General features: G+C 38.5%; 1 protein-coding gene and 1 pseudogene across 7 annotated transcripts in view; one reads left to right on the forward strand and one right to left on the reverse strand.

The window, feature by feature from the left end:
• CCDC18 (coiled-coil domain containing 18) overlaps positions 1-14447 on the reverse strand; it is a 143778-nt gene that overhangs the window by 128568 nt on the left and 763 nt on the right. For 5 of the 6 annotated variants that reach the window (XM_079776995.1, XM_079776993.1, XM_079776994.1 and 2 more), the window contains exons 2-3: positions 12437-12572; positions 11771-11945 (exon numbers count right to left, since the gene is read on the reverse strand). In XM_079776995.1, coding sequence (XP_079633121.1) covers positions 11771-11945; positions 12437-12572 — 311 coding nt within the window. Of the gene's footprint in view, positions 1-11770; positions 11946-12436; positions 12573-14124; positions 14302-14447 lie in introns of all 6 variants that reach the window. The other variant, XM_079776996.1, reaches the window with a different exon arrangement.
• On the forward strand, positions 331-11702 carry LOC307103083 (nascent polypeptide-associated complex subunit alpha-like; annotated as a pseudogene). Its single transcript has 2 exons — positions 331-1406; positions 8686-11702. The product of its transcript is annotated as a nascent polypeptide-associated complex subunit alpha-like (transcript).

The raw sequence follows: 14447 nt of genomic DNA on the forward strand, positions 1-14447 counted from the left end.
GAAAATGAATTAAGATATTGAGTGAGTGTGGTAAGGAGCTGTGGAACAATCAGTTCCCTCTCCATCACTGCTGGAGGACATGTACCTAAACAAGTACAGCTTGGAACTTTGGAAAAGTTCTTGGTATTATCCACTAGGGCTAAATATGCTAACATTTGACAGTTTTACTCTGGGTATAAATCTGACAGAAACTTTTATATTTTTGCTCCTGAAGATATAAAAATATTCATAGCTACATTGTCCATAAGAGACAAGTGAAATAACCCAAATGTTCCCCAACAATAAAATGAATATTGAATAAACTGCATACATATTTCTATTACACTCTTTTGAATATATATTTTACAATAAATTATTTTAATTTTCATAAGGGTTAAGACTTTCAAAACTTGGTTTAATTATTATTATTACTTTAAAGCTATTTTGAAAGGGCACAAGCATTTTATTTTATTATTTTTTAAAATACATTTTTATTGATTTCAGAGAGGAAGGGAGATAGAAACATCAATGATGAGAGAGAATCATTGATCAGCTGCCTCTGCACGCCCCCTACTGGGGATCAAGACTGCAACCCAGGCATATGCCCTTGACTGGAATTAAACCCAGGACCCTTCAGTCCACAGGCTGATGCTTTATCCACCGAGCCAAATCAGCTAGGGCCTGATTTAATTATTTTTAATAACATATTATACAGTTCAAAAGTGAAAACTATAGAAAAGAAAAAGCACACACCTAAGTCTCATTCCCACGTTAGTAGTTACATAACCAATGTTTTAATGTTACCATTTATAAATTTTTAACACTACTCATACATCAAAACATATGAAACAGCTTACATAGGAATTATTAATTAACTTATAATTTAAGTAAACCTAGCCTTCAGGTGTTTCCACATGCATATACAAGCAATACAAATTATCCATGCAAAAAAACTACATACTATATACAGCCGGCCCTTCATATCTACTGATTCTGCATCTACAGATTCAACCAACCACAGAAATTTGGAGGCCACCATCTTGATTCCAAGTTCCCTACACGAAATGCCCGGTGAAGCCACAGAAACTGTCCCTGCTACAGAACAAGAGTTGCCACAGCACCAGGTTCAGACAGGGTCTGGAACAGAATCTGACAATGATGAATCAGTACCAGAGCTTGAGGAACAAGATTCCATACAGGCAACCATACAACAAGCCCAGCTGGCAGCAGCACCTGCTGAAATCAGTGAAGAACCAGTCAGGAAGGAAAAGAAAGCCAGAGTGAAAAGAAGGCACGGACATCTATGTCCAAACTGGGTCTTGGACATAGGTTACAGGGGTTATTAGGGTCACTATCCGAAAATCTAAGAATATCTTTGTCATCATAAAACCAGATGTCATCCTTTTTGGAGAGATTTCAGAGGAATGGTGGCATGAGAGTGCACCTTTTCCTCTCCCCCTAAAATTTCAATAAGTTAACCAACTATAATTCAACAAAGAAATCTCTGCTCAATACAGACACAGGTCTGAGAGACCAGCACACTGAAACACCTAAAGGTGGGCAACTGGGAACAAACGGAGAGATGAGAAGGGAGGAAAGTGCAGATGGCCTGTAGACGCAGTCCTGTAGCTGGGAGCTCCTGGCTCAGCTGGCAGAGAGAGGAGAGAAGCCTGTGGTAGCAGGTGCTTCCTTTGGTCAGAAGGAACAGAGAGCGGACTGGAGCAAACGGTGACTGAGCTAGCAGACGCCTGTCAGAGCACAAGGTTCTGCCAGGCGGCTCTCCTCTGTCAGGATGAGCGGTGGTGTTTCAGACAAAAAAAAAAAAAGCCACAGAGCCCTGTCTCTGCCATTTGGATTCCCAAAACTCACTTCCCATTGCCCATGGAGTGCGGTCCAGGAGCATATTATCTGTAAAGCAAGAGCTGTTGCCGTTGAACCACTGTTTCCCACTGTGATTGATCCATGGGAGGGGTACATGGGGTAGGCCCCTCAGAGGTCAGGGGTCTTCATTATGGTAAGGGCAAAAAAAAAACCCCACCCTCAAGCAGCGTGGCTGTACTGTCTTACAGAAGCCCTGGAGATTCAAAACTGGGAGAAAAAGGGGGGCGGGGGATCTTGTGATTCAGCGCCCTCTACTGGAAATTAGTAGAAAGACCTCTTCAGGGATAAATGCATAAGCAAAGGAGGACAGCAAATACTATGAGAGAACCACAGTAACAAGGATGACCAGAAAGAAAATGAAAAATCCCCAGAAAGCAAGCTGGGACACATGGAAATATGTGATATAAATGACATATTTCAAGATTGCAGTTCTGAAAATACTCAATGAGATGCAAAAAAAAAAAATACTGACAGGTAATTCAGCACACTCAGAAAACAAATCAAGAGAAAAAAATGAGTATTTTACCAAGGAAATAAAATTTTATAAAATAGCCAATCAGAAATCCTGAAAATGAAGCATGCAATTAAGGATATTAAGAGTAAACTACTGAACATAGATAATATAATCAAGGAGATAGAGGAAAGAACTAGTGATATTGAAGATAGTAATCAAGAAATGATGCAGAGGGAAGAAGAGAGAGACCTGAGAATAAAGAAAAATGAAAGAGCTCTACGAAACCTATCTGATTTCATCAGAAAAAAAGCAATATTAGAATTATAGGGATTGTAGAGGAGGAATAAAAGGAGCATGGAATGAAGAGTCTATTAACCTTTTGCACTTGGATGTCGAGTGTGACTCGACACGGTTAGCATCAGTAGCAGCTCGAGAAAAAAGCAAGCGAGTGCAAAGGGTTAAAACAAATAGCGGATGAGAAAGAACTAAATTATCTAATCCAAGAGGCAAGCAGAACACCTAGTTACCTGTCCAAGGCACTTGGTAGTGAAGCTGTCAAAAATTAATGACAAAAAGAAAAAAATTAATGACAAAGAAAAAATTCTCAAAGCAGCCAGGGAAAAGAAAGAAGTAACCTACAAAAGAAAACCAATCAGAATTTCATCCCACTTCTCAGCAGAAACTCTACAAGCCAGGAGAGAGTGGAAGCAAATATTCAAATGTCTGAAAAAGAGAAATTACCAGCCACTAATAATATATACAGCAAAATTATCCTTTAAATATGAAAGAGAACTAATGACATTCCCAGACATACAGAAGTTGAGGGATTTTATCACCAGAAAACATCCACTGCAGGAAATATTCAAGGGAGTTATCTACCTGAAACAAAAAACTTAAGGTCACAACACTACAAGTAAGATCACAAAAAAAAAAAACTTACAGCATAAACAGGGATAATCTGTGACAACAAAACATAAAAGGAGAGGGGAGAAAGGTCTGAATTAGTAAAGGAAGTCAAAGATCAAATGCACTCAAAAGAAAAAAAAATTTTGGGTATATATGCAACTTCATTTTTTACAAACCTAACGGTAACCACACACAAAAATTCCCAAACCAGGACATATAGCTTAAAAAAGAAGAAGCTGAGGAAAGATATATGGAATACCACCAAACAAAAACAACAGACAGAAACATAAAGGAAAAGAACCAATGGAAGCCCAGAGCGACCAGAAAACAAAAGATTAAATGGCTATAGGACCATGGTCGGCAAACTGCGGCTCGCGAGCCACATGCGGCTCTTTGGCCCCTTGAGTGTGGCTCTTCCACAAAATACCACGGCCTGGGCGAGTCTATTTTGAAGAAGTGGTGTTAGAAGTTTAAAAAATTTGGCTATCAAAAGAAATTTCAATTGTTGTACTGTTGATATTTGGCTCTGTTGACTAATGAGTTTGCCGACCACTGCTATAGGAAATCCTCATATATCAAGAATTACCCTAAATGTAAATGGTCTGAATTCACCAATAAAGAGGCACAGAGTAGCAGAGTGTATCAAAAAACAAAACCCAAAACAAAAAAAGAAAAAAAAAAAACACAAAAAACAAAACCCAATCAATGCTGCCTATAAGGGACGTATCTAAGATGCAAAGACCAAGGTAGATTCAAAGTAAAAGGGTGGGAAATGATTCTCCAAGCAAACCACATCCACAGAAAAGCAGGTCTATCCATAATTATATCTGACAAAATAGATTTCAAGATAACAAAGATAATAAGAGACAAAGATGGACACTTTATAATGATAAAGGGAACACTACATCAACAAAGCATAACACTTCTTAACATATATGCACCCAACCAGGGAGCACTGCAATATATAAAACAACCACTAGACCAAATGGACATAATTGACATTTACTGAACCTTTCATCCCAGAATACCAGATTATGCATTATTCTCTAGCGCACATGGAACATTCTCAAGGATGGACCATATGTTGGATCACAAAGCTAGCATCAACCAATTCAGGAAGATTGAAATTATACTAAGCATATTCTCTGACCACACTGCCTTGAAATTAGAAATCAACTGCAAAAATGAAGTAAAAAACCACACAAATTCATGAAGATTAAACAACATACTACTAAAAAATGACTGGGACAAAGAAGAAATAAAAGATGAGATCAAGAGATACATAGAGACAAATGAGAATGACAATACAACATATCAAAACCTCTGAGATGCAGAAAAAGCAGTAATAAGAGGGAAGTTTATATCATTACAGACCTATTTCAAGAAACAAGAGAAATCCCAATAAACAACCTAACATCACATCTTAAAGTACTAGAAAAATAACAAAAGCAACCCAAAGTCAGCAGAAGAAAGGAAATAGAAAATTTAGAGCAGAATTAAATGAAATAGAGAAAGACTACACACACAAAAAATCAATAAAGCAAAGAACTGGTTCTTTGAAAAGATTAATAAAATTGACAAACCCCTGGCTAGATTCACTAAGGAAAAAAGGGAAAAGACCCATATAAACAAAATCAGAAATGAGAGAAAAATTACCACAGATATCACAGATACACAAAGGATCATACTAGAATATTATGAAAGACTATATACTACCAAATTCAATAACTTAGAAGAAATGGATAAGTTCCTAGAAATATATAACCTTCCTAGACTAAATCATGAAGTATTAGAAAATCTAAATAGACTGTTCAGCAGTGAGGAGATTGAAACAACCATCAAAAACCTCCCAAAAACAAAAGTCCAGGGTTCACCAGTGAATTCTACCAAACGTTCAAAGAGGATTTAAAACCTATCCTATCAAACTCTTCCAGAAAATTGAAGAAGAGGCAATGCTTCCTAACACATTCTATGAGGCCAATATAACCCTGATACCAAAACCTGGCAAATATAACACAAAAAAGAAAAAAATATCCTTGGGAGAAACCAAGATGGCGGCATGGTAAATACCTAAACTGCTGCCTTGCACAAAAATTTTAAAACTACAACTAAAAGACAAAATGGACATCATCCAGAACCACAGGAAGGCTGGCTGAGTGGAAATTCTACAACTAGAAGGAAAGAGGAAAGCAACTGAGACTCAGAGGAGCTGTAGAAGGCAGAGGTACCGAGGCGTGCGCGCAGAAAGGGCAGGCAACTGAGTACGCGACTGGCTTTCTCAAGTGGGAGGGAGACAAAAGCTCCCGACTGCTCTGAACTCCAGTTCCCGGCGAGACTCTGGGGACCCAGACTCATTCGGGGAGAAACTGGACTGTTTGGCAGCGGGCAAAACTCAAGGGCAGCTTTCTCTCAGAGGTGCTTGCAGCGACTACTGCGGGACACTGAGACCCAGAGGCCTCTTAGGGTAGGGCTGACGGGAAGCCAATGCTGTCTGCTCCGCCCTGAGACTCCGCCCCATCCAAGCTGAGCACAGAGGCTTTTGCAAGTCTTGTCTCATAAGGGTGTCTCCAGCACAGAAGTTCTCCCAGTGTAGACACAGTTGATCCTCACAGCCAATTGACCTGGAGGTCAATTCCTCCCAGTGATACCAACAATCAAGGCTTAACTACAACAAGAAAGTGCACACAGCCCACAAAGGGATGCACCAAGAGTGTCCACCTCAGGTAACTGGGGAGGCTGAGCCACTGGGCCCTATAGGACACCTAGCACACAAAGCCACTCTATCAACTCAGGGAAGCAGCCAAAATGCGGAAACAAAGAAACAGGTCACAAATGAAAGAAATGGAGGAAAGCAATCGACTGGATATAGAGTTCAAAATCATGGTTATAAGGTTTTTCAAGAATTTTCTAGAAAAGGCCAATAAATTTAGCGAGACCCTCGAGGACATGAAAAAGGACCAACTAGAAATTAAGCATACACTGACTGAAATAAAAAATAATATACAGAGACTCAATAGCAGACTAGAGGATTGCAAGAATCAAGTCAAAGATTTGAAACACAAAGAAGCAAAAAACACCCAACCAGAAAATCAAAAAGAAAAAAGAATCCAAAAATATGAAGATAGTGTAAGGAGCCTCTGGGACAACTTCAAGCATATCAACATCCAAATTATGGGGATGCCAGAAGAAGAGCGAGAGCAAGATACTGAAAACCTATTTGAAGAAATAATGACAGAAAACTTCCCCCACCTGGTGAAAGAAATAGACTTACAAGTCCAGGAAGCGCAGAGAACCCCAAACAAAAGGAATCCAAAGAGGACCACACCAAGACACATCATAATTAAAATGCCAAGACCAAAAGACAAAGAGAGAATATTAAAAGCAGCAAGAGAAAAACAGTTAATTACCTACAAGGGAGCACCCATACGATTGTCAGCTGATTTCTCAACAGAAACTATGCAGGCCAGAAGGGAGTGGTAAGAAATATTCAAAGTGATGAATAGTAAGAACCTACAACCAAGAATACTCTACCCAGCAAAGCTATCATTCAGAATTGAAGGTCAGAGAAAGAGCTTCACAGATAAGAAAAATCTAAAGGAGTTCATCACCACCAAACCAGTATTATATGAAATGCTGAAAAGTATTCAAGAAGAAGAAGGCAAAGATAAAAATTATGAACAACAAATACATATCTATCAAGTGAATCTAAAATCAAGTGAATAAAAAATCTGATGAACAGAATAAACTGGTGAATATAATAGAACCAGGGGCATAGAAAGGGAGTGGACTGACAATTCTTGGGGGGAAAGGGGTGTAAGGGGTGCGGGAAGAGACTGGACAAAAGTCGTACGCCTATGGATGAGGACAGTGGGGGTGGGTAAGGGCAGAGGGTGGGGTGGGAACCGTGTGGAGGGGAGCTATGGGGAGGGGGGAAGAGGAACCATTGTAATAATCTGAACAATAAAGATTTATTAAATAAAATAAAAAAAGATAACACAAAAAAAGAAAACTACAGACTATATCTCTAATGAATACAGATGCAAAAATCCTAACCAAAATACTAGCAAATAGAATACAACAGTATATCCAAAAATAATACATCATGATCAAGAGGGGTTCATTGCCGAGCACAAACAAGGATGGTCCAACATATGCAAATCAATAAACATAATACACCACATTAACAAAAGAAAGGATAAAAATCATATGATCTTATCAACATATGTAGCAAAAGCATTTAATAAGATACAACATCCATTTATGATTAAAACACTCAATAAAATAAGAATAGAAGGAAAGTACCTCAACGTAATGAAGGCTATATATGATAAACCCTCAGCTAATATCATACTTGATGGTGTAAAACTGAAAGCTTTTCCTAAGATCAGGAACAAGACAAAGATATCCACTCTCACCACGCTTTTTCAACACTAGAGGTCCGTTGCATAAATTAGTGCACGGGTGGGGTCCCTTGGCCTGGCCGGCGATTGGGGCCAATGGGGGAGGGGGCAGCCAGCCAGGGGGAGGGACCGCAGGAGGTTGGTCCCCTGGGGGAAGGACCGCGGGAGGTTGGCCAGCCGTGGGAGGTTGGCTGTGGGAGCGCACTGACCACCAGGGGGCAGTTCCTGCATTGAGCATCTGCCTCCTGGTGGTCACTGCGCGTCATAGCGACCGGTCAACCAGTCATTCGGTCACTTAGGCTTTTATACATATAGATAGTACTGGAAGTCCTAGCCAGAGAAATAAGGAAAGAAAAAGAAATAAAAGGCATCCAAATAGGGAAGGAAGAAGTCAAACTGTCACTTTTTGCGGACGACATGATTCCATATATAGAAAACCTTAAAGATTCCACAAAAAAACTATTAGAAACAATAAACAAATATAGTCAAGTTGCAGGATACAAAATCAATGTGCAAAAATCCATTGCCTTCCTGTATACTAATAACAAAACTTCAGAAAAAGAAATGAAAAAAACAATTCCTTTTGCAATTGCAACCAAAAGAATAAAATACCTAGGAATAAACTTAACATAAAACACGAAAGACCTATACACTGAACATTACAAAGCTTTATTAAAAGAGATTGAAAAGACACAACAAAATGGAAAAAATATCCTGTGTTCATGGATTGGAAGAACCAACATAGTTAAAATAGCCATATTACCCAAAGCAATATATAGATTTAATGCAATCCCCATCAAAATCCCAATTTCATTTTTAAAATAAATAGAATGAGAAATCATCATATTTGTGTGGAACCACAAAAAACTCCAAATAGCTAAAGCAATCTTGAGAAAAAAGAACAAAGCTGGAGGTATCATACTACCAGACTCCAAATTATACTATAGACTACAATAACCAAAACAGCATGGTATTGGCAGAGAAACAGATACATAGATCAATGGAATCGAATAGAGAGCCCAGCTATAAGACCACCTTCTATGGACATAATTTTTGACAAAGGAGCCAGAAACACATAATGGAGGAATTCAAAGTTCAAGATGAAGCTGTCTCAAACATTCAAGAAAACACAGACTCCCAACTATAGAAGAGGAGAGTGAAGAGGAAGAGGTTGATTAATAAGTGTAGTAGAAGTTATAAGTTAAGGACATGGAATCGGTCATGTCACAAGCAAATGTGTCAAGAGCAAAAGCAGTACGAGACCTGAAGAACAGTAATGAAATTGTTAATACTATTATGGAATTAACAATGTAATTATCTAAAAAGGAGGATTTTTAGTGTTTTGAAAGTTACTGCAGCATGGTTTGAAATTTGTACCATTTCATTAATAAAATGATGGCTTCTTGTGGGGGAAAAAAAGTTACTTGATTGCTAACATGTACTATGTAATTAGGCCTAAATGTTTGTTTCTATACTAAACATGTACAGGTTTTTTTGGTCATTATTCCCTAAACCAGTGGTCGGCAAACTGCAGCTCGTGAGCCACATGTGGCTCTTTGGTCCCTTGAGTGTGGCTCTTCCACAAAATACCACGGCCTGGGCGAGTCTATTTTGAAGAAGTGGCATTAGAAGAAGTTTAAGTTTAAAAAATTTGGTTCTCAAAAGAAATTTCAATCATTGTACTGTTGATATTTGGCTCTGTTTACTAATGAGTTTGCCGACCACTGCCCTAAACAATACAACAACTATTTACACAGCATTTACACTGTATTATGTATTATAGTAATTTAGAGGTGATTTAAAATATATGGGAGGATGTGCATAGGTTATAAGCAACGCTATCCAATCTATACTAATAAAAGGGTAATATGCTAATTAGACAGGACATCTTCCGGACAAAGCCATGGTGGCGGGGCTGAGGCAGAGGCAGTTAGGGGGATCAGGCCTGCAGGGGAGAGCAGTTGGGGGCAGTCAGGCCAGCAGGGGAGAGCAGTTAGGACGATCACGCTGGCAGGGCAAAGCAATTAGGGGCAATCAGGCAGGAGGCAGAAGTGGTTAGGGGCAATCAGGTAGGCAGGGAAGCAGTGAGGGCATCAGACAAGCAGGCAGAGTGGTTAGGGGCGATCAGGCAGGCAGGCAGGTGAGCAGTTATGAGCCAGTGGTCCCAGATTGTGAGAGATACGTCCAACTGCCGGTGTAGGCCCGATCCCACCAGCAGTCGGACATCCCCTGGGGGGGGGGTCCCGAATTGGAGAGTGTGCAGGCTGGACTGAGGGGACCCCCCCACATGAATTTTGTGCACTGGGCCTCTAGTCTATATAATAAAAGCCTAAGCAACCGTTATGGCGGAATGACCAGTTGCTATGATGCGCACTGACCACCAGGGGGCAGACGCTCAATGCAGGAGCTGCCTCCTGGTGGTCAGTGCGGAGCGCTGCTCAGCCAGAAGCCAGGCTCATGGCTGGCGAGTGCAGCGGCGGAGGCAGGAGCCTTTCCTGCCTCTGCGGCAGTGCTAAGGAAGGAACAGCGAGCCGAGCAGTAAGGAGCAGGGAGCAGGCAGGCGGTAAGGAGGGAGGGGTCCCAGACTGAAAGAGGGATGTCCGCGTGCCGGCTTAGGCCCATTCCTGGCGGGGAGCGGCCCTAAGCCAGCAGGTGGACATCCCCCAAGGGGTCCCGGACTGCGAGAGGGCACAGGCCAGGCTGAGGAACCCTCCACGCCCAGTGCACGCATTTCGTGCACCGGGCCTCTAGTTTTATATAAGGGACATGAGCATCTGTGAATTTTGGTATCTGCAGGAGATCCTGGAACCAGACCCCAAGGATTCCAAGAGATAACTGTATATTGTTCTGAACTTAGCATTTTTTGCTTAAAATATCCTGACAATCTCTTTAAAATCAACTCAGTGAGAAATTCTTATATTTTTGTTTCATCAGCTGCAGTGTCCATTGCATGTTTATTCAATCCCCTATTACTGGACAGTTGAGAACTATTTCTAATCTGTTAAGACAAATAATGCCTCAGTTTATACTTATGTAAGTGTACCTGTAGGATAATTTTCTAGAAATGGGACTTACCAATCAAGGGTAAACACATTTGTGATTTTGGCAAACATTACCAAATGCCTCTTCATAAGGGCTGAATGATTTTGCATTCCTACCAGCAATGTATAAAAGTATTTTACCAACAAAATAGTATCAAACATCTGGATGTTTAATAATCTGTTAGGTAAGAATTGGTACTTAAGTAGAGTTTCATTATTAATTTCTCTTATTATGAGTGAGACTGAACATCTTTTCACTTGTTTGGAGATCATATTAATTTCCTTTTGCCTATTTTTCTATTGGCTTGTTGATCTTTTTAGTTCTTTACGTATTAAAGAGATTAGCCCTTTGTCTTTAATAGGCATTACCAATATTTCCCCCCTCCAATTTGTCATTTGTCTTTTGATTTTGCTTAGGGTAAAACATAATGATTTCAACTAAGGCATAAATATAAAAAAAAATAATCAGCTACTTGATTACGATAGAAATAAAAATTTCCAGAATGACATAAACTTTGTAGATATAGGATTTGAATTCATTTTCCAAAATGTAGGCTCAGTCACATAACTTCATTAAGCAGCTTCCTCACAAAAAGAAAACCTCTCAATTGTTGGCTTTCTGAAGTGGTGAGAGAAAAAATGTATATATTCATGCTGACCGTGGGGTAATAAAGAACAGGAAAAAAAGTGCAAAGGGAGAGAAAAAGGTTTAGTAAGAAAGAGGGTTAAACACCAGGAGATAGATAAAATGACTGAATAAGTAAAAGGAATAAAGTTCCAGACCAGGGAAGATATCTAAGGTCATCCACAAAATTTAGGGATAATGAAAGGCAAATAATGCCATGCTATAGCACCCTGATCCAGGAGTATACTTTAACCACCTAATAAATAATTGATTACAGAAGTTTAAAAATAGAATGATATACCAAATTAACTACTTTCCCCTTAAGACAAAACAAGAACCATTATATTTAAATTCAGCTAGTCTTGAGCACGGTGATAAAAGACTTTGGAAAAAAGGCATTTAAAGAAAAAACTCAAAGAACAAAGTATTTTAAGTAGGTAAAAAACAAAACCATTTTTAAGTAGAGAGGTCTAAAGACTATAACCTTATCTCTTGGCTGTTTTTGAAAATCAGTATTGCTACTGTGCAGTTTACAAATTTTTTTATAAGGTGAATAATTCAAAAGTCCAAGCTGGCTAGGTTGAGAAAGATCTTCCAGAATCAGCCTTTCAGACCTTGATGGATTAAAGGCATAATCGGAATTTTCACTTGGACTAACACTAGAGAAAAAAAGAAAAGATGCATTTTAGTTCTTTGATAGTTTAAGTATTCACTCCAAATTTCTATACATTAAATAAGGAATAAAGAAAAGCTTTGAAATGCTGCTGGAAATTGGATTCACACTTAAGAACTTAATTTCAACTGAAATTTTAAATAAAACATAATTATTTTTAAACTAGCAGTCTGTGTATTTCTAGAGCTTCGATGCTAGAATTACTTAAGTTTCAAAAAGCAATCATAATAGATGAATAAAGCCCCAAACATATATATATATATATATATATATATATATATATATATATAGTGCTTTCTTAATATGTAAATGATCTCTAATATTTCTATTTTCTCCTAAACTGAGTTATATTCAAAATTATAGAATATCATTTCCTATTATAGAAACATTAGAAACACAATAATAATGAAATTCAGATATTTTACATTATTAAATTAAGTCATACGCTGAATTCTATATGTGATTTTATTTACTTACCTGGATAACTCTTCCCCTAAACTCTGCAAACTCCATTCTGTTATTTTTAGCTCATGTCTTAAGGAAGCAACATTTGCAAGCAAACTTTCTTCTTCATTGTCTTTCTTATAGTAGTTTGATGTATTAGATTCCATTTCTTAAAAAAAAGAAATGAATTTCTCGTACCTTGCCAAAAAGAACTTGTGGTGTCAGTCTAAATACTCTCACATTAATGGAGTTTAATTATTTTTCTATTTCGAAAGTTGTGAAAACTTTCATGGTAATTTAAAACAAAAACAGTTAATTTCTCTGAAGTGTAAAGCTGTAATGGGAAGTTCTATAGAATTTAAATTAATCAATTTTCATTATAGCCAGTGGGGTCTAGTTATTATAGATCCCCTTTTCTAAACAATTGGGCGAACTAAGTATTTTTATTCCATGTTAAAGATGAAGAAAAAAGAACAAGACAGATTAAATAATATACTCAAGGTCACATAAACAGTAAGTAATGGAACCAAGATTTGAACCTAAGTCCTCAGGATCCAAAGATCTTTTAATTGTCACACTGCAATTTTCTTATTATAGATCAATTTCAATATGAGGTATTTGAAATTACATAATCACATTACAAGCTCTGGATATCTGATAAAACTGGTATCATTACAGTCATTCATATTTTCTGAAAGGCAATTTATTACCAAATAAAGATTATCTGCTTCTCTCATTCACAATGGTTATAAATTTTAAAAAGCACACACATTCATATCACAACCACAGAGATCAAAATGATCTTTGGTGGGTTAACTCATGGAAATCTATATAATAAAAGCCTAAGCAACCATTACAGGGGAACAACCAGAACTGGTCACTATAATGCACACTGACCACCAGGGGGCAGACGCTCAACATAGGAGCTGCCCCCTGGTGGTCAGTGCGCTCCGAGCACTGCTCAGTCAGAAGCCAGGCTCATGGCTGGCGAGCACAGTGAAGGTGGCAGGACCTCTCCCACCCACCTCCACAGCAACACTAAGGAGCAGGGAGCAGGCGGGCGATAAGGAGCAAGGGCTCCCGGAGTACGAGAGGGATATCTGACTGCTGGGAGCGGGCCTAAGCCGGCAGGCAGACATCCCCCAAGGGGTCTCTGACTGTGAGAGGGCGCAGGCCAGACTGAGGGACCTCCCCCCCCCCCAAGTGTGCAAATTTTAGGCACTGGGCCTCTAGTATATGAAGAAAAGCTTTGTTTCTTCAACTTAAGTGCATTTCTAGGGCTATGAAATTCTCTACTAAATATCTTTGCACATAAAAATCGTGATAAGGGGCCACATTTTATTATTAAGAATTAATACATATAATTAAACACATATTGTTCATAATTAATACAATTAAATGAAAACTTTATAATCTCTATTACTCCTCTTTTTGCATAATCTTAAAATAACATTCCTCTTTCAGATCCCATTTACCTTTAGCATTGTAGCATCCCTCTTTCATCACCCTTCTAGAATTCTAACACATTTCAAGCTCTAAATGGCTAGGAGTCCTATGAATTATGTTCAGGATTGTAAGGCACTTAGGGAAACTTAGTATTTTCAGTGAATAAATTATTACTAAACCGCCTTTCCTTCCACTCATTCTGTTAAAATGTTACATTTATTCCATACTCAAAATTTCTCAGATGTAAGGAGAAAGACTAAAAAGAAAACTCTCACCTTATTGAAATAAACTATGTTAGGAAATTAAATGAGATACTATGTAGTCTTAGAGAAAATCCTTTTTCCCCTTTTGCTTCTACAAATTTTCCTCTGCTTAATTATTAAGAAGACTCCCAAAGTCAATGTATCAGGTCCGTCCCCATTCTGCTTTCTCTTTTCAACATCTCTAGCTTCCTACAGAATGGTGAAGGAAAAAAAGGGATAAATAAAATTTGGGTCAATTCTAAAATGTCATTCCATTATCATGGTTCAACTAAATTGGGTTTTATGTCCCAACATCTTCCGTGTACTTTAATGTAAGAATTCTCTAACCCTTCTGA

The sequence above is a fragment of the Cnephaeus nilssonii genome (assembly GCF_951640355.1).
Source record: "Cnephaeus nilssonii genome assembly, chromosome: 7".
NCBI classification, from domain to species: Eukaryota; Metazoa; Chordata; class Mammalia; order Chiroptera; family Vespertilionidae; genus Cnephaeus; species Cnephaeus nilssonii.